At 37.8% G+C, this 24,907-nt stretch overlaps 1 protein-coding gene across 1 annotated transcript in view; it reads right to left on the bottom strand.

The window, feature by feature from the left end:
- Positions 1–1,955: 1,955 nt before the first annotated feature.
- The window catches only part of LOC142341148 (uncharacterized), a 30,646-nt gene continuing 7,694 nt past the window's right edge, over positions 1,956–24,907 (bottom strand). Inside the window, exons 2-6 of the mRNA XM_075392042.1 lie at positions 10,250–10,534; positions 9,014–9,098; positions 4,297–4,533; positions 3,357–3,440; positions 1,956–2,438 (exon numbers count right to left, since the gene is read on the bottom strand). Of these exons, the coding sequence (XP_075248157.1) occupies positions 1,987–2,438; positions 3,357–3,440; positions 4,297–4,533; positions 9,014–9,098; positions 10,250–10,534 (1,143 nt within the window). The 3' untranslated portion in view covers positions 1,956–1,986. The remainder of the gene's footprint in view (positions 2,439–3,356; positions 3,441–4,296; positions 4,534–9,013; positions 9,099–10,249; positions 10,535–24,907) is intronic.

The raw sequence follows: 24,907 nt of genomic DNA, 5'->3' as shown, positions 1-24,907 counted from the left end.
ATGTATGTATGTATGTATGTATGTATGTATGTATGTATGTATGTAGTATGTATGTATGTATGTATGTATGTATGTATGTATGTATGTATGTATGTATGTATGTATGTATGTATGTATGTATGTATGTATGTATGTATGTATGTATGTATGTATGTATGTATGTATGTATGTATGTATGTATGTATGTCATGTATGTATGGTCTGTATGTATGTCATGCATACATACATACATACATACATACATACATACATACATACATACATACATACATACTTACATACATACATACATACATACATACATACATACATACGTACATACATACATACATACATACATACATACATACATAGATACATACATACATACATACATACATACTTACATACATACATACATACAAACATACATACATACATACATACATACATACATACTTACATACATACATACATACATACATACATACATACATACATACATACATACATACATACATACATACATACATACATACATACATACATACATACGTACATACATACATACATACATACATACATGCATACATACATACATACATACATTTATACATACATACATACATGCAAACACACATACATAATTCATGTCTTCAAAAATATTCCTTAACAAACATACCGGAGGTTTCTTATGTTGCAAACAAACATACCGATTTTTTTTAACATATGAAATCGAAGATACCTAACGTTTCTAACGTCTATTAACCGAACGAACCGGCTCTTTTTAAATCGAAATTACATAACCTTTTTTACGTTCCACACCGAACATACCGAATCCGGCTAAACCGAACTTAACGAAGCTTTCTTACGTTCCAGACAGAACATATCGGCAATTATTTACGTTTGAAACTGAACTTACGGAACAAGCTGAACATGCCGACGGTTTCTTTTGTGGATAACCTGAAGATACCGAACTATTTCGTGCGTTGTTTTTGTTCTGTGTTCTGGACTAGGGTAGTAAGTTTTCAAAGTTTGTTTAAGTGATCATGAGCTTGCTCTCCTCATTTGAATTTTTAATAGATCACTGGCGTTTTTCTTAACAATTTGAAAATTTTACGATCAGTTTTCGGGTTACAGTATGAGCTGTTATATTTAAAGACTTTTGCATAGCAAAAATCCAATTTTTGGGAACCAATTTTCAATTCGTTAATTAAGCACAAGCTAAAACCTTTTTGAAAAATGTTTAACAGCTAAAATTATCAGGAAGTGATAATATGTAGTATCACGTATGACCAGATGTGAAAAAAGAACTGGTTAAAAATTACGTTCCTCGTGTTTGTTCTATGTTGAAGAGGGCAGTTGGAGAGGTGGCTTTTATCCTTTTGTGATTAAAATAGAAAAAATCTGATCCATAGAACAAACTTAATGTGTTCATTTTTAGAATGATAGTGGTCTGTGCAGCCATTGGTAGTGCAAAAAATGTAAATAGGTGTTATTTGAGTATCAGCTTGTAGAAACTAGTCATAATTAGTACCCCAATTAGGCCAACAAAATTTAGAGCTTCAAAACCCATATAAGTGAGTCAAATTAGAAATTCGCAGAGATGGCTTTATGACAGGCTGTTCCATAATGACATCTTCATCTGCGAGAAATCTGTCCAATAAACGATGATAAAATTTGAAAATAATTTCAATTTTTCACGTTTGATAGGCTCTCCTCTCCTTGTTGTAACTTTACCCCCCTGCGGGAAATGAGCTAATTGCCCAAAATGGAGAGAATAAACTACCTTGCGTTTATAAGGCCTCGATAGTATGATGCCGGATCAATTACCCTGTTTAGACTTACAAATGCTAGAAAATGCTCGAGCCAATTGGTTTCCAAAAAAATTCACAGCCTTTAATGAATATCTTGAATTTAGCTAGAGAAAAACACGTTTTTTTTTCATTCCCAAACATTTTTTAAATTAGCATAGACTTTTTCCAAATATTTTTAAAGGCATATCAATCACATTTTGACAGCTTTTTCATCGACAGGAGGTTTTTCAGATGTAGATATGGTGCTGGGTGTTGTAGTTTTGCCAGTTGGCTTTCCGGTAACAGTCGGACTAGAAGTTGATCCGCTGTTGCCATGATCTGACTCATGCTTTTCATGTGGTTTCGCTTTCGTACTTTTTGTATCACCAGAGGTTTTAGGAGCTGCCGAAGTTGATGGCGTTGCTGGAGTTCCTGGAGGTGTGGGTCCAGTTGTCGACGTTCCATGGGAACCCTGAGTTCCCTTTGGAGATGTTTGAGATTTCTTTGAGGAAGTGTGAGCTGGGTTTTCTTTCTTGTTTGCAGAGGAGGCCGTCGTCCCCTTCCCCGCAATCTCTTCGACTTTTTCGTGGTCTCTCTTGGCCTGGGCTTTTTGACCCCACGGGTTCTCAACCAGAATCGTGTTGCCATTGAAGACGACCTCGCCTACGATTAGAAGTAACTAACTTCAATATATAGAATAAAGATATTAAAAAATCAATAAATAGAATAAAGAATATGTCAAATAATAACTAACTACTAATTTCAGCTGTCCAAATTGATACGATAGTCTGTTATTTTGATACACGATTTTTCCCTGACATTGCTCTTCATCATAAAAGAACAAGTAAAAAAACAACAAACATCATAACAAATTTTTCTGTATATCCAAGCCAACTTGTTATGTAAATATTGAGACGTTTGACAAGCACTGGGTTTGAACACGCTTGAACACATCTAATACTGGAGCTTGCTGGTCGAACCATTACACCGACCTATCTTATGATCTCAAACTTGGGCATCTCTTACAACCCAGTGAACTGAAACTTGGTACACATTGATAAGAAACATACTAAATCTTGTTAAATGTTGCCATGGTACTTGTCATGAAAATATCAAGATTTGTACAAACTTGGAAGATTGGTTCTCAGAAGACTTCGATTTCTTTTCTGAGGATGAGATACGTCAAGCAGCGATCAGAAGAGATAATAATTGTTATCAAGATTTTGTCAAGAGCTCTCAAGAAATTTTCTTGGTCGTCTATCTTGATAAGATATTACCAAGATCTTATCAAGATTTACCATGAAATGTTGGTATTTCAAGACCTTGGCAAGATGCTTCAAGTTTTGCAAGAAGTGTCAAGATCATGCATCTCTTATCAAGGTGTACCAAGTTTCTGTTCACTGGGAACCCATTTACATGTTCTTTCTTGTTCCTCGAGGCTTCATCTCTCTAGCCAGGTATAAGTTGAACAGGTAAAGCTTCTTGTCAAGTTATGTCAAATTTACCCGAAGCACGATTTATATCAGGTTGTTTTGTCACAACCTTCTAACGATAGCAGAAAGAGAGGAATTTGAGTCTAACCGTCGTGGTAGTAGCAATCGACCACATCCTGTGACAGTTCGACCTCTGTCATCTCCTCTCCATCATATCCACACGCCAGTCTAACTGCAACAATATAGACATTATTAATATAGAGTTAAGTGCTGCCCGTGAAAAAAACAGTCTGAAACGAAGGGTTGATAAAAAATGGTTTTCTTCTTTTCATTCCGATTCATTCAACACCTTTATATCTTAACGCCCTCTGATTTCACCCCACAAATTAACAGTCGGCAATAAAAGCATGTTTTCTCATAATTAGGCAAATAATTTAATCCTATGTTGGGTTTTGTTATGGTATCATATCCAGGCCCACGATCGGCTGAGGCATGGCCGAATTATTCTAAACACTATTAGTACCAACTATATAGAGGATTAAAATTGGGGTGAAATGAAAGAGGGGTGTAATAATTGGGGCGAAATGACATGGGATTGAACAAATAGGGGTGAAAACGCGAGACACCGATAAAAAAATAGGGTATAGTGAAAACAGACCGCTGCTTGCCTAATGATGTTCCCATGCAATGAGCAGAAAGTATTCATTGTTTATCACAACATAACGGTGAATTTGTGAATTTGCTTTGTCAAAAACATTTAAAAAAACTGGATTTAATTTTAAAGTTTGCTGACATTAATTTACACACTAAAATATTTAAGGCTCTTTAACCCGAAAAGGCACATTAACTTACTCAACACGTTAAGGTAGTTTTGCCTGACCTTAGCTTACCTGAAATTTACTTTATCATTACCTTTTAAATCAATGGGGCACTAACTTGAATTTTACCTGAAAAACACCATAAAATTTCCCCTTAAAAAACCCTGATTTTTACCTTAAAAATTGCTTTTTTGCCTTAAAAACAGCTAAAACTTTACATTAAAAACTGCTTGATTTTTACATTGAAAACAGCTTAAAGTGACCCCTCACCTTTTAAATATCGAAATCCGTTCTCAAATTTAGTGTCAACTCTTTTTTCCAGTTTATCAGATGCACTGTCACACAACCGGTCTGTAAAGATGTCAAAGTTCACAATAGGGGCAATCTCCAGTGCAATGTAGTCGTAGATGAACTTAATCAGAGTTGTGTTTTTGATCTCGTCTTTCGGGTCGTATGGCCGAATGTGATCGACGTTGAAATCTTTTGGATTGAGAGAGTATTTGTACACTGATATTGCAAATCAGTTATTCAGTTCAATTAATTCGTTAATACTTTTGTTGAATGTTGACAAAGTTTAAGCAAAACACGACAATTTTTATGAGGTAAAAAACAATTAACCCAGTTTTAGTCTGTGAGATTTAATGTTAGAGTTTGCAGACCAAACTTTGGAAGAAAGGTGAAATTATTTAATGTGGCAAGAATTACTGGACCTCTATTCTGCCTCCACCCCCCCCCCCCCTACCCTCAGCTTAGTGGACATAGAACTTATATGTCCGCATATAGCACGTTACTATGATAAATTCTTCATAGTAACGTGCTATAACACATAATTTTTAAGTGGGGCAGCATAAAAATACTGGGGGGGGGGGGGGGGGGGGGGAGGACAGAACAGATCCGAATTACTCATTAACGTAACATGGAGGGTTGCAACTGTTTTTAGTATGACATCTCAACTCTACTTTGATGCAAAAGTTGAATGCTACATGAACGTTTAATTTTCAATTGTTTTAAAGGCTGTTTAAAAAATTGAGGAGAACAATGTTATTTCACGACAAAAACAAACAAAAATGGGGGTAATAAGATTGATTAATACCAAATGTAGGTTCTGATACTCCACAGAGACAATAACAAAATATTTAAAAACAGGTTGGAGTTCACGCAATGTTTAGTTTCGGATAAAAGAGTGCAGAAATTTTAAGCTCAATTATTTATTTTTTGTACAACAGTTACGCATTAATTAAAGACGAAGGATTTCAACGCACTTATGAAGTCGTGAACACCTCGTTTCTACATTGACTTAAATCTGACCCGTACTGTTGGAAAAAAATCCAAGAACTAATGACAGTTTTGAAATGGTTATTCTAAGATCTTATGTACCAGCAACTGTTTTTCATTATTCCACGAAATCACAAAGATTAACCATAGGAGGAGATCACTAGGAAAAACACTGGATAGGCATCAAGAGATCAGCGTTGGGAAAAAGTTTTTCTCAGTAAAGCTTGATTTCAATATAAAAAACAGATGTGTCGGATGTTTCGTTTGTGGCCCCAGAACGTTATGCACCCCCAGTTACCGCATGCGCCATTACATAGTGAATCTGGATCTATTCTGTCCCCCCCCCAGCTTAGTGAGCATAAATTTTTTATGGCCCCAGGCGCACGTGCTATTTTATAGTAACTTGCTATATAACAAAATATAATTTGTAACTGGGGCGCATAAAAAACACTGGGGGGGGGGGGGGTAAACAGAATAGATCCGTAAATTTTTATGTTAAAATATGGCACGTGCGTCGTGGGGTGTGCAAATAATATGAACCCATTAATCCGGTGGAGGGCACAAACTGAAATGATCCGATTTGTCAATAACCAGAATGCTTCCATTGGTTACTTACTGTCAAAAATAAATGTTGCACGCGCATCAAACATAATCTACAAGTCTCGTTAGAACTATGATATGGGGAAAGACTAAAGAGACCCGGCCCACTGTTACGTTTGCTGGCTTTTTTCTGATTTGAATAGACGCCCATTTTCTATCGACATTTTTTTGGTACTCATTGGTTAGTTGTTAGTATTGTTATGATGGCCTAAAACTATTTTATGTTGATAATTATGAGAATCTGAGAAAAATTTTCTGAGAAAAATTATCTGTTTTCCTTAAATTCTTTGAATTTGTTTCAAATTTAATCTGGAAATTAAGAGATTTTTGAGCTTAGCAAAAACCCTGTCCGTGTACTTTAATTCGTTCAAACGCGAGAGAAAAAGCGTTTCGCTTATATTTTTAAATCCCATTTATTAGTTTTTGGCTAGTTATTTTTTTAAATTGGATTTAAAATTGATAATTGAAATGAGTTGGTCAAGTAATATAATAGTGATATCAAAGACTAGGTTTCCCTTATTCTTCGGAGTATATTTTTTAAGATCTGTTGAAATAAATTGATGATCACTGAAGTCAAATTGGAGTTGTGAGCGTTTGATCACGTCGACAGAAGAAGTGGAGCAAAAACGCGAGTTGTTTTGCAATTGTAAAACTGATCGTTCTATTTACAGAAACAGTGTTTGAGCAAAAGTTTGCTTTCTTGGAAGTGCTTTTTCCCTCACGTGAAGATTTCAACGTATGCTTTTTCACTCTTTTTTGATTTATTTATCAGATCTTTTGCAAAATGAAATTTGAAATTTATTCCTGGTTTTGCGTTAGGTATCGCCTCTTGTTTCTTCAAGGAAAATGTTTTGAATTGCAGTTGAGGACTTGTCTGACCATGTTTCATTTTCATTTTATTTCATCGTCGATACTATCATTAGGACCTATTGACGTAAAGCTCTCTTCAAATCAGCAATTCCTCGTTCATTCATGCAACTTTTCAATTCCTTTACTACTGCGTTAAGGCTATAAATTTAAAGTTTCCTGTTTTGTTGACATTGGACCTTTATTCTTCAGTTTTTCTGGAGATCCAATTTTTTGCCAAACTTCTCAATTGCTGTCTTTTTTTAAATTTAAAATTTGATTTTTTGCCACAAAACTGGTATTTGTGCCACGGATCGTCAAGGCGAATATTGGTAAAATATCTATTTAATGTTTCTCATGATGTTGACAACTTTTTTCCCGATAGAGCAACTGTTTAATCCTGTCTAGATTCCTTCTCTCTTTTTTTATTTGTGAATAAGTTGGACCATTTTTTATTTTTTTATTCATTTCTGTGGATCGTATTTCAGGACTTGGCCTGGTTTGATTTTTAAGATGTGATGATAACATTTTATGTTTTTAAAGTCAAAATCGAATGGTTCGATCAATCTGAATAGTTCGATCAATCTGAATGAGGAAAAAATACAATTAAGCCTGCAATAAAGCAGTGGGAAATTTGTTACTCCAATTTTAAACTAGAGAGAGAAATCGGTGTTTGAACAGAATTATCTATAGTCATTCTTATTCTCGTTCGCCAGTTTGACTCACGGGTAAGTTTTATTTTAGGTCTTTTATATTTTGATTAAGATTTTTCTAATGGCCTTGAAAGTCCATTTCTATTCATTTTCAAGTCTAATCTGTTTTCTTTTCTCAATGATAAATCATCGAGTGTTTTTTCAGGACATAACTTTTGATATATTGCATTTTGTTTTCCTAAAACTGTCAGTTTTTTTAAGGTTGCACTTTGCTCAGCTCTGCATCACTCTCTTTTCAACCACAAAACAATTGTTGAGATAAGAAGGCCCCAGAGGCACATCCAATAAATTACGCATTTAGCATTTTAATCGACATCTGTCTCCAGCTCACGAATTATTTAAGCACTCAAACAAAAAAAATTACCACTTTTCCAAAGTTTCGAGGCAAGAAAAAAAAGATCGCGAAGATATCTGGCAATTTGTCAGGACAATCCGCAAAAGCTTTGTAGATCTGCAGTTTCAAATAGATAGTAAAAGAAACAAACCAAAGAAACTTCTTTTTTTTAAAATGCTGAGATGTTACATATTGATTAAGAATCTGTTTAACTTATTGCAGCTTCTATTCGTTGCACTAAAATACTCTTCAATTACAGTGGCACGCACTCAATTAACCACATCTCTTTGAGTTAAGGTAGAGTAAAATCACTTGCAGAGTGAGGAGAAGCCATTTTTGGGAGTGAGTTAAGTCACGTGCGACTAAAAATTTAATCACGCCTATGAACAAAAAAACTCTCCAATACGAGTAGAAAATGACGTCATGCACGCAATTCAGTTGCAATTACAGGAACAAACGAAGAAAAAGTAGATTTGAAGTAATTGCGACGTCATATGGTTTTAACAAAAATCCTGTTGACGAAATTAAAAACACAGCAGGAGAAGTCCTGGCACATTTCAAAGAATTTTTTTACTGACAAAACAAAAAACAAGATCTAGAATGGACGGATCTTTTCCGTTTGTGCCCCCCCTCCTCAGTACGTTATGCGTCCCCCACTACGTTATGCGCCCCCCAGTCACAGATCACGGCCGTCACATAGTATATCATTATTTAAAAATATGGCACGTGCGCCTGGGGGTGCAAATAATATGCACCCACTAAGCTGGGGGGGGGGCACAAACGGAAAAGATCCGAATGGACTATGAATGGAGTGGGGAAACCATTTAAAAAAATCAGATAAAGAAATCGAAAAAACAGTAAAAATCAATGTCAAAATGCCGCATATGAACAAAAAACCACTAGCGAGAAATCAAATTTTTGTTTAAACACCATTTTCTCACTCTACTTTAAAATTAGAGCAAAAAACGTTTGCGCTCCACTTCCTGTTTCGGCTTGACCAAAATCACTACTCCAATTTGACTTCAAAATTGTGTGAACAGTTCTTTAAACAAAGACAGCACCCCAATACAATTCAAATTCTTAATGATATATTTCTAAATGATATGTACCGACTAAACTGGGGGAACAGATTATAACCGGACAGTTAATAACTTAAATAGAAAGCTAGAACCCGGAGCCGCTCTTTGTTTAAAAAGCGAACTGAACAGGTGAATTGTACCGAAGTCTTGATATCCATCCCAATCGCTAGTGTTGGTCATGTTCCGAACCATAATGTACTCCAGGTTGTCAAAGTCTTGAAAGTTCTAAAATAGTTGTTTTTATAGGTTGAGTGACTGTGATGAAGTCACCGAGAAAGTCTGCCCTTAATCGAGAACCTTGCTAGAAATTCGATTCAAAGTTTTGAAGTGATTTTAGCTAGAGTCACGCTATCTTGGTTGAAACACAAGCCTGGAAATTGGAAATGTGGCACTGCACAGATCTTCCATTTAACAGTTACACCTGCGTGTTTCAAGTATAGGTTACGTGACTGTGATGAAATCAATACGAATATAATTAAATCATGGCCTCGTTGTTATTTCCATTGAGACAAACTTCGAGTGAACATTGTGATAGTTTTTTTTGTATCAAACCTGTCTTAGCAGTTGCATCTGTCAACCAATTGCGCTACTGTATAATTGCTTAGACTGCTGCTTTCCGTCACTCTTTGCGGCCACTCTTCAAATAGCAGCTTTCTCCAAGAAAGAGTGGGTGGGTGGAAAAATAGTCTAATTCCAAAGCCGAATTTCGCCGCGATTTCAGTTTTTCTTAGTTTTTATGGGTTATAACAATTTATTTGATCAATAACTTATTCGACTGTTGTTATCCCAATGAGAGTTGATTAAAAACTAGGCCAGTTATAATTCATACTTTTGGCACCATATCACATATTTTATAGTATTGAATGAGCACTGAAAAAATTTTTCATCGATAATGTATGCAACTGTCGTTATCGGAACGAGAGTAGATGAAATGATTTTTCATTTCTGGTGTTCATGGTCAGCTCATTGCACATTTTAAATTTAGCTCATGCACCTAAGAAAAGCAACCCCTTTCAGCAGATTTTTTTCTGCAATCAGCAAATTATCTGCACAATTCCTCTTTTTGGGGATTTTCTTATTATAGTTCCCCAATAGATTTACTACACCCTCAACTGAGGTATAATTGGGCGTATCTTTTCAGTTTGTGCCCCCAGTAAATCATTATGTAAAAATTTGGCACGTGCGTTTGGGGGTGCAAATAATATGGACCCACTAAGCGGGGGGGGGGGGCACAAAAGGAAAAAGATCCAATTGGGCTTATGGGGCTAGGACTTCACTTAGTTAAAATTGGGGTTTAAATAATGGCAAATCGACGTTTTCCAACAATTTCTCATCCAGGGGCATACCCAGGATACCCAGTGCTTTTGTATACTTACAGTTCGGTTAGGGTTGCAAGCATATACAAACAAAACAGCTCCAGCCTCCACAAAGCTGTCATAGTAATACACCACACTTTTGTTCACAATTGGGCAATTCTTTTCCAGATTAGGGTAGTGAATCCTGTCCAGGAAGTCCCACGCCTTGATTGACAGGTGTGAAATGTTCTCCTCCGACAGGTGATCAAAGTAGTAGGGACCCCATTCGTTGTCCGGTGTTGTCTTTGAGTTGTTGCATTCTGGATGCGGATCAAATCCGGTGAAGTTCTTAACCGTCTCTGGATCCTGTTAAATACCAAATATGTCAATTTTTAAAGTCTTTGTTACCAAAAAAATCCCGGTTCAAGAAATTTTCTCAAAAAGTTGTTACAAACTCGCTGAAATGCGTTGAAAAAAAATGTCAGATGCCGTGGCTGTAAACCAAGCAATGAGAAGTCCCGTTCGTCTTGAAATTGTTCATTTCAAACATAAGAAACAGAAAAACTGACCGTTTTCGTCAGTTTAACTTTGCAAAACCTATCAAAATGTTTTTCCCCTAATGAACGGTGTCACATTGATCGCCTTAAGTATACTCAGAAAATCATTTCGCTTAATTGAATTAATAATGGATGATACAAGCCTTTAAGATAAAAAAAGTAGTTCTCAGTTCTTCTAGTTTTTGTGCGTTGAATTTCGACTACTTTTTTATTCCTTTTGTTTTGTCACTTCTTCTCTTAATCATTGAAGGTCTGTTTCGGGCAAAGATCCATAATAGTGCATAGATTTTCTCTAATGAATTGGGCATCAAAGATGTATTGATGACATAGCCGGCCCCATTTGCAGGATTGCAAGGAATAGTAAAGTAAGTCCATAAAACTAAAGACAATTCTTGGTTGAAAACACATACTTGATAACACATTAACTAAGAAACGAGTTTCGAGATAAACGAATAACTGACGTTACGCACGAAAATCAACCTAGACAAATTTACGGATTTCAATGAACGTTTTTGCGAAAATAAAACGAAGTATGTGAGAATAAGCGGTTAAAAAGCGTAATAAACCGATAAACGCAAAAAAATAAGGTGAACATTTCGCAAAACTGCGGATCCGCAGAAAATTTAATGAGGAGGTCAAAATATAGATGTCCCAACGCACTGAGGGGAGTAACAGGTTGCTACCGCGTAGCAATTTTTCTACCCGCGCAGAAAAAGCAGTATTTAGTATTTGAGTACAAATTGTCATGAAAAAATTGTTCTTTTCCTGATACCAGAACTTACAAAGAGGCGAACCTTGTAAACTAGTGTTTTAATTAATTATAAAAATTAGTCAGCCAGAACTTTGCTTAATTTAACAACAAGGCGAACTGTTTCCCCAAATGCGTTTTTTAGTTTAACGGATCTGACAATTTGGTCCGAACCAGGATATACATCAATGACTTTGGCCAGTGGCCAAAGACCTCGAGGCTTGAAATCCTCTAAAACCCAAACAATATCGTCTACTTTTAAATTCGGACAACCTTTAGTCCATTTCAAATGTTTCTGCTGGTTTGTGATGTATTCTCTAAGAAATCTGTTCCAGAAGTGTTGGGCCAGGTGTTGTGAAGTTCTCCAAGACTTTGAGAATGTAATCTTTCTCTCGAAAAAAAACACCAGGTGGAAAATTAACAGTGGATCTGCCCAAAAGAAAATGGTTTGGTGTTAGGGGAAGTGGATCATTAATGTCACTCGAAGTGTTTGTGAGAGACGAGAGTTCAAGTTAGATTCTATTTCGCAAGTGAAGGTAGACAACGTTTCACGTGTTAGTGTTCTTAATCCAAAGACCTTGTACAAAGACAATTTGAACACTTGAACTAATCTTTTCCAACTGCCACCAAAATGTTGAGCAAGAGAAGGATTGAATTTCCATTCAATTTCAATATCAAGATTATGGAGTTTTGAGGCAAATTCCTTTGCTGCTCTTAGTGCTTCGATACTTTTCTTTATTTGCGAACAAGAGCTGACTAAAGATTTCCCGTTGTCGGAAAGAAATTTTTTGGTTTTCCGCGGCGACTAATGAATCTGCGGATGCAATTCATTGTTGAGTCTGTAGACAGGTTTTCTGCTATCTTCAAGTGGACTGCTCTTACCACCAAGCAGATGAACAGAAGTACGTAGCGCGTAGCGTGTCTGCCACATTGAGATACGGGGAAAGGACCTGTGAAGTCGAGTCCTGTCGTCGCAAAGACAAAATGGTGCTCACTTGGTAACCACTCGCATGGTGTATCAGACATTTGAGGTTGTTGGATTTCCTGTATCATTCGCCGACAATGAATGCATTGGCGGACTGTCTGCCTAACGAGAGCTCAGCATTTCAAAATCCAATAGTATTGCATAAGTGCATAAGGAGGCAGCTCGTTTGTTCAACTCCTGAGTGAGTGTTAGTAATGTGAAAATTCTTGATGAGCAGCTTCACAATTGGGTTTAGACCATCCAGAATGATTGGGTTTCGCGCAGTCTTTAAACCATTGCCTTAAACAACCGACCTTTGGCGCGGAGCTGATCATTATTGTCAACATACGGACAAAGGTCTTTCAAACGACTTGATGCTGTAATGTTCTTGCCTTTACGTAGAGCAGATATTTCATCTGCAAAATTTTCAATCTGCTATGCCTGGATCAGACACCTGTACGCCAAAGTATGATGGGAGAGACCCAAATGTTTGCTTCGCTTCTTGCATAGGTCGCGGAAGAAGAAGCAGTATGCAGTCACTCTTATCAACCGATTCCAGTTGCTAAAACATGTAATATCTATTACACACCTTTCATTTGACCGTTTAGTGGCTTCCATTGGCTGTATTGAGAATACAAGTGGGTGATGCTTCAAGAGATCATGACAAGGCCACTATTTCTCTTCGGAAAGGAGAAATGATGGTCCACTCAACCAACGAGAAGTTTTATTCACCTGTCCAACCTCATAGCCTCTTGAGCCATCGTCAGCGGGATTATCAGAAGAAGAAATGTAGCGCCAATTGAGAGATGAGGAGACGTCGAGAATCTTTTGCTAGTCTATTGGCAACGAAAATTCGATGCCTCATTTCGGGAGTTCTCAACCAATGGAGTACAGTTGTACTATTGGACCAGAAAAAGTAATTTTCGATTTCCAAATCTTGCTATTATCTCATAAACTGAGCAAATTGCGCGCCTTACACTGCCGCTTGCAACTCCAGGTTTGGAATAGTCATCCTCTTGATCGGAGCTACTCTGGCTTTGCCCATCATGAACATTACATCAACTGTTTTATTAACGTACTCAGTTCTTAGATAAGACACTGCTGATATAGCACACTCTGAAGCGTCTGTGAACGTGTGAAGAGCTGTTGACTGAATTTTCGTATTTCTACGGAAGAGAGCACTTGGAATGCTGATGTTTTGGTTAGATGGAAGTTCGTTTTTGAATTGAAGAAAGTCTGGGAACTGCTGAACGTCCAGCGGTGCGTCCCATTGTGGACCTTTATTCCAAGCCGCTTGCAAAATTTTTCCCACTCTGATTGTTAAAGGGGCTATAACGCCAAGGGGATCAAAAATTGAAGCGACAAACTTCAAAAGTTTCCTCTGTGTTGTGAATTGATCATTGGGCAACCTTTTGAAAAGCCTTTTGTCAATGATGTACTCATCAGTGCTCTCGTTCCACTGTAAACCCAAAACTTTTAGAACTTGAGGTGATGGTAGATCAGGCTTCAAAAAATTTTCGTTTGCCACGTTTTTCAAGAACTTGTCTGAATTAGAGTTCCACTTTGTGGGGTTGAAACCACCAAGTGAAAGACACTCTTTGGTGCTGTTCATGACGTTTACATCACTTTCAACGTTTGCTGTTGAGATAGATAGGTCATCCATGTAGACATTACGCTCAATGACGTGTAACCCTTGAGCAAATTTGTCCTGATTGTCACGTTCTGAACGACGAAGAGCGTAGGACACTGTGCATGGGGAAGATGTTGCGCCGAAGATATGACGTGTCTTTTTATACTCTTCGATTTTGCTATTTTGATTCCAGAGAAACTGAAGAAACGCAACGATCAGAGGGATCAACTTTAATGTGCATAAAGGTTTGCTCAATGTCTGCTAAAATTGCCACTTGTTGCTCGCGGAATCTTAATATGACCCCCACAAGTTTACTCAACAAATTGGGTCCCTTCAAAAGGTTTGAATTCAAGGATTGAACTTGAAAAACACTGGATGCATTGGTGACTCTCCTGATTTTTCCGGGTTTGTTTTCATTTGAAACGGGATGATGAGGAAGATAAGAACATGTTGTTTCTTTGTCTGTAGCTGGATCAACTTTGAAAACATAACCATTTTGAAGATCTTTCTGGAGCGTCTCCTCGTCCTTACTTTGTAGATCTGGTTTTGTTGAGAGCTTTTTGATTAATTGCTTTAATTGTTTTTCTGCTAGCCATCTGTTGTTCGGTAACTTGGCGTTTTTCTTCCAAAGAAGGCCTATTTTGTAGTGACCATCAGAAAAGTTTGTAGTCGACTCAAGATTTGCAGATTTTCATCATTTTTAGACATAGCCCTTTCTGATGAAGCTATACCGTAGTTCTCAATTTTCATCCACTCTTGTACTTTTGTGAAAAGTTCATGGTCTAGATGAGGATGAGAGTTGATTTGTGTTTTGAACACTGAATTCTGTTCGTCTGCTGTGTCGCTAGTTTAACCCGCACTTGTCCATCCAAGAAGAGTTTCTACAGCCCAGGGCGTATTTTTTGGGCCTTTAATCAACTTATTGTAATATATCAATTTCAGACTTGATTTTCGTCAACATTAGGGAACGAAATGTGATTAAGATGTTCAAATTTCTTGCAATACTTGTTCAGCTCATTAGTTTTAACAGGGTTTATATTCAAATCGGGTACAGCCAAGACTTCGTTTACAATGATTGGTATCTTATTAGACTGATAAGGTTTAATTTTTAAAGACACTGGAGAACAATCTTCTTTTGTTGTGTGGTAGCCACTAATAGGCATCTTGCCAAAAGTGTTCACATCAATACCTAGAATCAGAGCTGCGGTTTGGAGGAGGAGACTCTGGCAACTTCCGTTGTCGAGATAAGCATATGTCTCAAACGTTTTCTCCCCGTTAGACAGTTGAACTGGTAAGAAAGCAACTTGACCTGTGCCACGCAGTTGAACCGATTTAACTGTTGAAGAGGTTCGCATTTTTTGCAATGAAACTTTCATGGAGCATTGTGTGGTGCTTTTTGCCGCAGTCTGCAGAGCGACAAACAATTTCTGATGTGAATTGTTGTACATGGTGACTACCAAAACAGTTGAAACATAGTTTCAATTTTTTCACGTGTTCTCGTCTATCGAGTGGAGACAGATCTTGGAAATGAGAACATTTGTATAAATACTGACAGCTACCGTTGTTTGGACTAACGACAACTTTCGCAGAGCTTGGTTGAAAGCTATTTGACGGGTTTGTGCGTTTATCCTGGTATGATCTGTTGGACGGACGATTGAATTGGTTTTGCTGATTCGATTGCTTCCAAAGGTTGTTGGAGGCCTGTGAATGAGTGCGTGGAGGTTGAGCTGATGCAGAAGAGGTGGGCAGATATCTGCAAGCCTTTGCATAGATTAGAAGCCACTCCAAAAGCTCTTTCAGAGATGGTTGATGCAAACTTCTTTCCAAAACGTGCTCATTCCATTCCAAGCGGAGTGGTGTTGGAAGCTTGTTTAAGGCTTGATTGACATTTGTAGTGGAATGTTTGTCATGGTTGAATCCAAGTAGCTGAAATGTGTCCACAAGAGGTAAAAGAAAGCAGAGAACTGCGTATAACTGTCTGGGATTGTCAGGTTAGGGGGTCTAAAATGTGACAGTTTTTCGAGGAAGGCATTGACAATCCTGTTCGGATTACCAAAATGTTTTTCCAGACGTGCTGGGGCGGGTGCGTACAGACTGCCATTGAAGCCACAGCCGTCAACCAGTGCTTTTGCTTTTCCAATCAGAAGCGATTTCAGATGAATTGTTTTTCTGCAGAGGACATTGGAGAACGATCAATTGTTGCTTGAAACACACTGAACCACTTTAGCCAACTTAATGGATCTCCATCAAATTTCGTTGCCTGTAACATCGGAACCGATTTCTGAAACAAGAAAACATTGAGGTAGGAGTCTGTGGTACAATACCAACTGTTGGAAGTGCAAAGGATGGTTGCGAAGTTCTGATTGGCGGATTCAAAGAAGTAGTTTGGGCCGCATGATGAGAAACTTGGAATGAGGGAAATGCGCCGTCAATTTTTGCGGAAGTGGAATTGAGGCCACCAAAAGTAACTCCAGACAAGGCATTGTTGATGGTGCTGGTGCTTGATACGTCAGCAGATGTGGTGGCGAGTTGTTGCGACAAATTTGCCGGTGGCAAAATTGTGTTTGATTCTCCCATTAAGCTACTGGGTGCAGCATTGTTATTGAAGGAACCACTGTAAGAACTGTATTCAGCGCGCGCTGAGAAAATCTTGGTCGTTAGGGATGCGTCAGTATCAGTTTGATAACTGCTGTTGTCAAAGGTCACCCTCGGGATGTTATTTGTTTGGTTGCTTTGTGGTGCGGACACAAGTTCCTTTTTGTATTTTCGGTATGCGGAAGTAGTCTTCCGTATCTTGAATTTGAGGTTGCTCAAATGAGAGCATAAAGTTTATACGTCAGATGATGGTGCTTTGTCTAAAAGTTCTTGAATTGTAAAGTCGTCATTCTCCTGAAGTTCCTTGATTTCAGGGACAGTTTCCTCGACTGTTTCTGAGTCCTCGCAGCAGTCAATGCCGGATGTAATAAATTCGATGCTCGACTCGATTTCACTTTCGTACATCAACTTTAAGTTGGTCAGACGTTTTAAATGGGGTTCTTCAGAGACCTACTCGTGACCTTCGGTGTTGTCGTCTGAGTATTGTGTCTGCGAATTTGAGGAGGTCAAGGTCGTTACTTCCTGTGGATTTTCCAGTTCTAGTAAAAACCATTGAATATCACCGGTCTAACAAAGACAGCTTCTTTCTTCGAAGCGCTACCAAACTTTGTCATGAAGTCAGTTATAACCTGCAAGACCTATCTGGAGAACGTACCTGATTACCTAAAAACCCACTAGATACCTACTTGAAACCTAACCAGAGACCAAATTGAAAACTACCTGAAAAAAAACTAGCTGAATACCTAAAATCTACCAAATACCTACCTGGACCTACCTGCAACCTACCTGATACCTACTCAATAGTCTACCGGATACCACTGAAAACTACGTGATACCACCAGAAGAACCTACCTGAAAACCTAACCGATTACTTTTAAAAAAACCTATATGCCTACCTGGAACTTACCTGCAACCTACCTGATATTTATTCAATAACCTACCTGATACCAATTAAACCTACCTGATACCATCAGAGAAAGCTACCTGTAAATCCGAAACCTACCTGAATACCCAACCAATGCCGACTCTACATACCATTTTGCAAAAAAAAATGTAATTCAGAAAAAGGTCGTTGTTTTTCCGGATATAAAACAAAGAGAAACGTTTTTGGTGCGCTCGTGTGTGTTACGCTCGTTTCGTAAAATCGGGAACGGATATTAAAGCGCTCGGTCGGAATTACAGGAAAAGGCACGAAGGTAATATTGTTGAAACGTCAAAATTTGTCAGTAAATTTTGGTCATATCCTGAAAAAATTCTCAGGTCGCAAGACAGGGGTGAATAATCAAACGGGCGACAAAATATCAGGGAATGTTAAATTGTAATAAAGAAATAAGAAAGCACAGTTAAATATATGAAGCTCGTCTCGTAATGGAATGGTTGTTCTCCCGGGCGTTGGATGGGATGGGTCTTTTCTAAAATCTCCTTCGCTACTACTTTACGAGAAAAAAATTTTCGTGAAGGAAATTTTAGATCCTTTGTCTTTTACGTTGGGCGTCAGAATGTCACATTGACCGCCTTAAGTATACTCAAAAAAATCATTTTGCTTATATGAATTAATAATGGATGATACAATCGTTTAAGATAAAAAAATCAGTTCTCAGTTTTTCTAGTTTTTGTGCGTTGAGTTTTCGACTACTTTTTTTTATTCCTTTTGTTTTGTCACTTCTTCTCTTTATCATTGAAGATCTGTTTTGGGCAAAGATCCATAATAGTGCATAGAAGTTCGCTTATGAATTGGGCATCAATGATGTATTGATGACAAACGGTTTTTGCCAATTTTTATTGTTAGAAGCGTCATTGTTTTGTAGTTTTTTTCATTTTAGGAGGTGACAGTTCAAATGAGAAAATTTCGCGATGTTTCTCTGAGAGACATAACGAGGTCAGATTTCGAGACTTTAACAAGTTCACATTTTGAAACGAATACAAAATGAGTTGGCTCGCGTGTACAGATTTCTAGAAAACCTCATTGTCTAAAACTTGTCTTTATCTTTTTAACACTACAAGTATAACTTGTTTGGAAACCTAAAAAGTCATTTTTTGGGCTTAACTTCTTTTTTTTCCATATAACATTTTGAATAATATATTTCATTCTTCAGTCCAATTTTTTTCTCTGTGATTGCACTTAACAGTAGCAGAACAGATTGCTGGGTTTTAAACAATTTTAGATTCTATGTAAAATAGTAAATAGACGGGTAATTAAAATTTCAGGGTTTCATGTAGGTGTCGTGATTATGTCACGCTCACTCACGCTAATTACAAAATACCAACCATTTGGCCAAAAACGATGGTAAATAGCACTGCTTGTGTTAAACTTTCGATCAAACAATGGTCTTGAACTTAGTTAGAATTAATAGAAAGAAAGTTTAACTGGTCAGATTACTAAGACAAGAGCAAATTGATTTTGGTCACAAAAATTATATAAATGAATATTCAATTAATGGTGCTTAGAATAAATATTTTGTTCAAACTGTTGAATCTAGAAAACTATTATTCGAGGGAGATTCTTTTATGTAAAATCTTCCCACCACGTATTGAATGATTATGGTACCACCGGAAAGTTGATCGTATTTTTAGAAAAGTGTAAAAGCATACTATGTATGATATCCCCTGTGACTGAATTCTAGGAAATTTGCTGAAGCAAACCACATTAGGTAACCCCTGCGACCTGTAAATCACAGAGCTAAGATGAGTTTTGTATCTTGACCTGCTGGCGTTGATAATGGGTTGATAAAAAGCTGGATTTAAGGCTTTTTTCATCCCCAAAATCAAATCACCATTTTGATCTAATAATCAGGTCTCTCTTGTAAATCTTCAAATTCTACAGTAAAGTATCATTTTTGTTATTCTCTCATTTCGTGAAATTGAAATTTCTACTTAGTTAAAAACGCTTTTCATTCTGCTTGCGAAAATACATAACCCAACAGGTTATGGGCCTAGCAATCTTCTAAGTCTAAAAACTAATTTTTGAAGCAAAACTAATTTGTTGTTGGCAGTCTCAAAACTTTTCTGCTGAGTACTTAATCTTTTCACAATTTTGCCTGCTAAAACTACGATAGATCAACAAACAATGAAGTTGCTCACCTACACAGGAAAGGCACCGGGATTTTCTCTCTGGAGCATGAGATTTATGGCGATGATGCGAACGAAGAGACCCTACAAATTACCAATTGGGGGAGAAGAGCGTTCCAATGAACCTGCGCCACTAGCCAACAGGGCAAGCAATGATGAGAAGAAGAAACAAGAGGTGCTGAAGGGTGCATATCAGAAGGAAGTTGCAGACATCAAGGAGAAACGGAACAATTTGTGGTGCCATATGGTTTTGATTCTAGATGCGACAACTCTCATGCTAATGAGACACAATTGTTTGGGAGATGGCGGCCTCAGAGATGGAGCAAAGGCTTGGAAGCTTTTACAAGAAAAATTTTGGCGGGTGAAGACGCGGACAGTGATGACTTTGGTGGCAAAGCTTTCTCGATTGTAGCTCGAGGATTCTTATGATTTGGATAGCTTCTACGTCATACGACATGAGTTGCTCACAAGGCTACAAGAAGCAGGGGACGCAGTCTCAGAGACCTTCTTTAACGCTTTGGTCCTCTATGGACTGCCAATGAGGTCTGAAAGTCTCGTTATACAGGAAAGCCTCAACACGGCAACAAACTTCATGGAGATGAGGAAAAGGCTGTAGAAATTCCATGAGAGCACGGCACATAGACACAAGGGACAAAGTGGTTCAGTGGCACTGGCAGTGAAGCGTGCCTCCGGGAAGGGACCTAGGAGAGGAAACTGTTTCGTGTGTGGGATCCCTGGACAACTTGCCAAGGACTGCAGCAGGAAGGAGACCGCACAATGCAGCATGTGTGGTGAGAAGGGTCACCTATCAGGGCAACCAAGAGACAGAGAGATGCTAATGGACAGTGGTTGTACAGAACACATAGTGACAAATACCGACGCTTTCCTGGACTTTGTGCCCATACTATCAGTGGTCAGAAATCCCAACATAGAGGCTTCCAGAGTGGTGGGCACAAGGTCTGTGAGGATCAGCATACCCTCAAACAAAGGGGAATTCCAATGCGATCTCAACAAATTTTGTTGTGTGTCTGATTATTCCCCAAACCGCCTATCAGTCTGAAGATGCACGGAGTGGGGACCTAGCTTAACTTTCGAGAAAAAGGAATAGCTGAATGAAACTCCTGAAGTGAACTCAGGTAAAACTTATACAAGAAATTAACTTCTTTTTTTTGCCCTGCAGCGTTTTGGAAATAAAGATGAGTTCGTTCATCGTGAAACTTGCCAGTGCAAGGAAATGACATAGACGATTGGGTCATGTGAATCAAGCGGATGCGGTCCCAAATGCACCAGAGACAACAGCGGGGGAACCCAATGATGTGTGAAATGTGTCCGCATTGGCCAAGATCACAAAGACGCCAGCACCAAGCTGCAGAGGACGTTCACAGACTTGACGGGACCTTTCTAAGAAAAGTCACGGTCAGGGTTCCGTTTTTGCTTTGTGTTTGCAGACCAGCTTACAAAAATTGTTTGTGTGGACTTGCATAAGGCACAGAGTGAAGCACTGGCCAGCCTGAAAAAGTCTTTTCCCAGGGTGGGGACGCACAAAAAGATGAGGAAAGACAATGCGAAGGAGTTTCTCTGAAAGCAGTTCATGATTTACTGTTTAGATGGAAGCATTCTACAGGAGAAGAACATACCCAAGACACCAGAACAGAATGAGTTATCTAAGAAATGAAACAGTACACTGCTGGGGATAGCGAGATGTTTGCCTATTGACTCGGATTGTCCCAATATGATGTGGGAAGCAGCAATTCTTCACGCAGCGATGATGAGCCACTTTGTTGAGAGATGAGGTGAAGAGAAATGCCCAGAGAGTTGATGCCAAGTATAAAACCTAAGCTTTCAATTAGTAAATCATCTGTTTTTGGTTGCACTTCATGAAAAATAGGGACAGAGACGTCAGCAAACTTGAAGCCAAGGCACTGGAAGGAAAGTTTGTGGGTTATTTTGAAGGAGACAACAAACGCCTGTTGTACATACCCAACACATGCAAGGTGGGGGCAGTTCAAGATTAGATCATCAAGGAGTCTGTGATACCTATTGATAATTATTTATAAACCGAAATTCATATTTGTACTAAAATACGATTACCCTCTATTCTAATATTTATATCATACAATTTTTAATAGAGGATATGATGACTTTTGATTTTTCACCTATATATATATATATATATATATATATATATATATATATATATATATATATATTCCCACTAGTCTACGAAATTATTTCATAGATTGTTCATAATACAATAATCATAATCTCACTTAATCAACTGAAACTAAGTTGCATTTGTAAACGCTGTTCAAGTCCGCAGACTTAAGCTAGCTTGGAATCGCCTAGCGACTCCCTTACTGAAGTTTAGTAAAGTTCATTCTAATTTGGATTTGCCTAGCAATTCGACTACCAAAAATAAGCAAAAGTTTTTCTCATTGAGGATAATTAACCACAAAACTTGTATAGCTCTATCATAAGCTATAACATGGCGCAGTCAGCTCCAAAAGCCAGCAGCAAATATCCACTTTGAATTCAATCATTTTTGGAGAAAGCAACCCCAGAGCCTTCTCATCGATGGAAACACTGGAGAACACTACTCAAGTAAGCAATTCTTGCTCGCGAGGGGATTGTTGTGGACCTTCTCCTTGCCGACCCTCCAGAACATGTCATTCTACCCCCTGAACCCGCTTACAAAAACGCCGTTGAAATTCCTGCAACACAACTAGAACAAACATAGACGGCATATAGAAGAACTATTGTCTACGCCTTGAAACTGTGGGTATACTATGTGGAGACAAACCATGGAAAGTTTGTGATCCAAAAGCATCATCTCTGATGTACTTAAGCCTCGGAACAGAAGGTCGAAGAGTCTTCAACTCCAAAAATTTGGCTGTCAATTTGGATGAAAATTCAATTAAGAATCTCTGGGATCTCTTGAACATCATTTTCATCCGAATTCACAAAATAACATTCGATCGATATCTCATTTAGACCCGAAAACAACAAAAAGTGAACCAATTGAAAAATTCTATGGTCATCCAAAGAACTTTCCGAGAGCTGTGATCTAGGAGAAAAGGAAGCAAGTATCATTAGAGATGTCTTTAATGCAAACATGCAGAACGAAGATATCCAAAGAGAGCTACTAAAAGATACAGTGGAACTCGACAAAGCTCTGACAATTGCAATAAATATTGAAATGGGCATACTTAATCAACTGAAGATGAATGCTAACAAATCAGAACTCAATTCCACAGTCAATCAAGTACAATGGATGCGCATCGCAAATGCCACGCCCTACTCAAACATGAACTCAACTTCCCGGAAAAAGCCTACAACGTGCCATTTCTGCGGACTCGTCTGGACTTCTGAGCACCGCAACAAATGTTCTGCTTGTGGAAAAAGATGCAAAAATTGTGGTATCGAAAACCATTTCGCAAGGGTTTGTCGAAAACCAAAGGATTCTAAATCTCATTCAAAACCATGCGCCGCGCCAGTAATGTTGAAAAGGAAGATCATCAAAATGATGATGTTAATCAAATTTCGGATGATTATGGTCCTGATCTAGAATCTGACTATTCATCTAATAAAGACAACTGTGTTGCATCAGTATCTTCAGAGGATGATAAAACTCCGATAGAATCAATTAATCTTCCCGTGGTATTTGGAAATACAGCGGCAACTGTTCTAGTGGATTAGGGAAGCATCTATACGATAAAAAACGAGACCCTAGCGAACTCTATCACCTCTCAAAATAGAAACTCAAAATGGATACGCGTGGTGGCCCCCAAACAATTAAAGTCTTTTTCTAATGCACTCATTCAAAAGCTTAGCATACTCCAAACTTAATTCGAAGTAACAATTGGTACTCGAATCCAAGTGAAATTCAGGTAGTGGCAGATGGTCATCGTTCACTACTAGGCAGAGATTTGTTCTCTGCTCCCGGACTTTCAATCCAACAATCAAATTAATCCAAGTCAAAAATACATACAGTTCGTTCAAAACTCCATAAAAAGTATACGCCAACACGTCAAAAAGGCCGTCGCGTTACTATAAACCTACTAGACAAAGTATCTGATGAATTAAAAAATTTATCAATTCAAGGCCATATTGAAAAGTTACAAGAATGTTCAGGTCCAGATTTTATTTCTCCGACTTTCATCACTGTCAAAAAAGATAAATCCGTTAAGTTAGCTCTTGTTTCAAAAGTTATAAATAAAGCAATTCATAAAAACAAATATCAAATGCCGAATTTTGATAGCCTTATCGATTCCATTTCACAATACCTAAATGATTCCAACCAAGACGGGAATGTCTATTTCTCAACGATCGACTTACAATATGCCTATAACCAGTTAAATTTACACCCAGACACTGCTCGCCACTGTAATTTTATTATTATTTGCGTAGGATCTACTGGTACATATTGTTTTAAATCTGTTTTTTACGGTCTTACAGACATGCCGGCAAAAATTCAAAAAACCATGGATTACACACTGGTTGGTCTAACCACTCGGTATTGTTTTCTTGACTATATAATTGTAGTTAGTAAGGGTAGCAAGGAATGGTACATCAAATACGTTTACAATTGTTTGCGACAACTTGATGCGGATAACCTTCGAATAAACTTGAGTAAAGGTCATTTTGCAAAACAACAAATAAATTGGCTCGGTTTAACATTCTCTCAAAGTGGTATCAAACCTATAGAGTCCAAGACAGCAGCTGTTTTAGAAATCAAGGCCCCAAAAACGTTGAAACAATTAAGATCATTTTACGCAGAGGTCACCATCTAAGTAAATTTAGTCCAAAATTAGCAAAAATCAGTCACCCTCTTCGACCTCTTTTAAAGAAACATGAAAAATTTGTTTGGACTGAAAATCATCAAATTCCTTTTGAACATATTAAAAATACAATCGCAATTGCTACCGAAAACACTCATTTTAATCCGAAATTGGAAACGCGAGTCAAATGGGATTCATCTAGACAAGATTTAGACGCAGCACTAGAGCAACGTGATTGTGAAGGGTGGAAAACTGTTGCTTTGCATCCCGTTTTCTTCATAACAATGAAAAATGGTACAGTATTAAAGAATTAGAATTACTTGGTGTAGTTTGGGATATTGAATAATTTAAATACTATCTTTTTGGAAAGACATTAACAGTCTTGACGGATCATAGAG

This window comes from Convolutriloba macropyga, chromosome 6 (genome assembly GCF_964194025.1).
Source record: "Convolutriloba macropyga chromosome 6, txConMacr16.3, whole genome shotgun sequence".
Classification (NCBI taxonomy): Eukaryota; Metazoa; Xenacoelomorpha; order Acoela; family Convolutidae; genus Convolutriloba; species Convolutriloba macropyga.
Note: the sequence above shows the minus strand (reverse complement) of the source record. Positions and strands in the feature narration are given on the sequence as shown.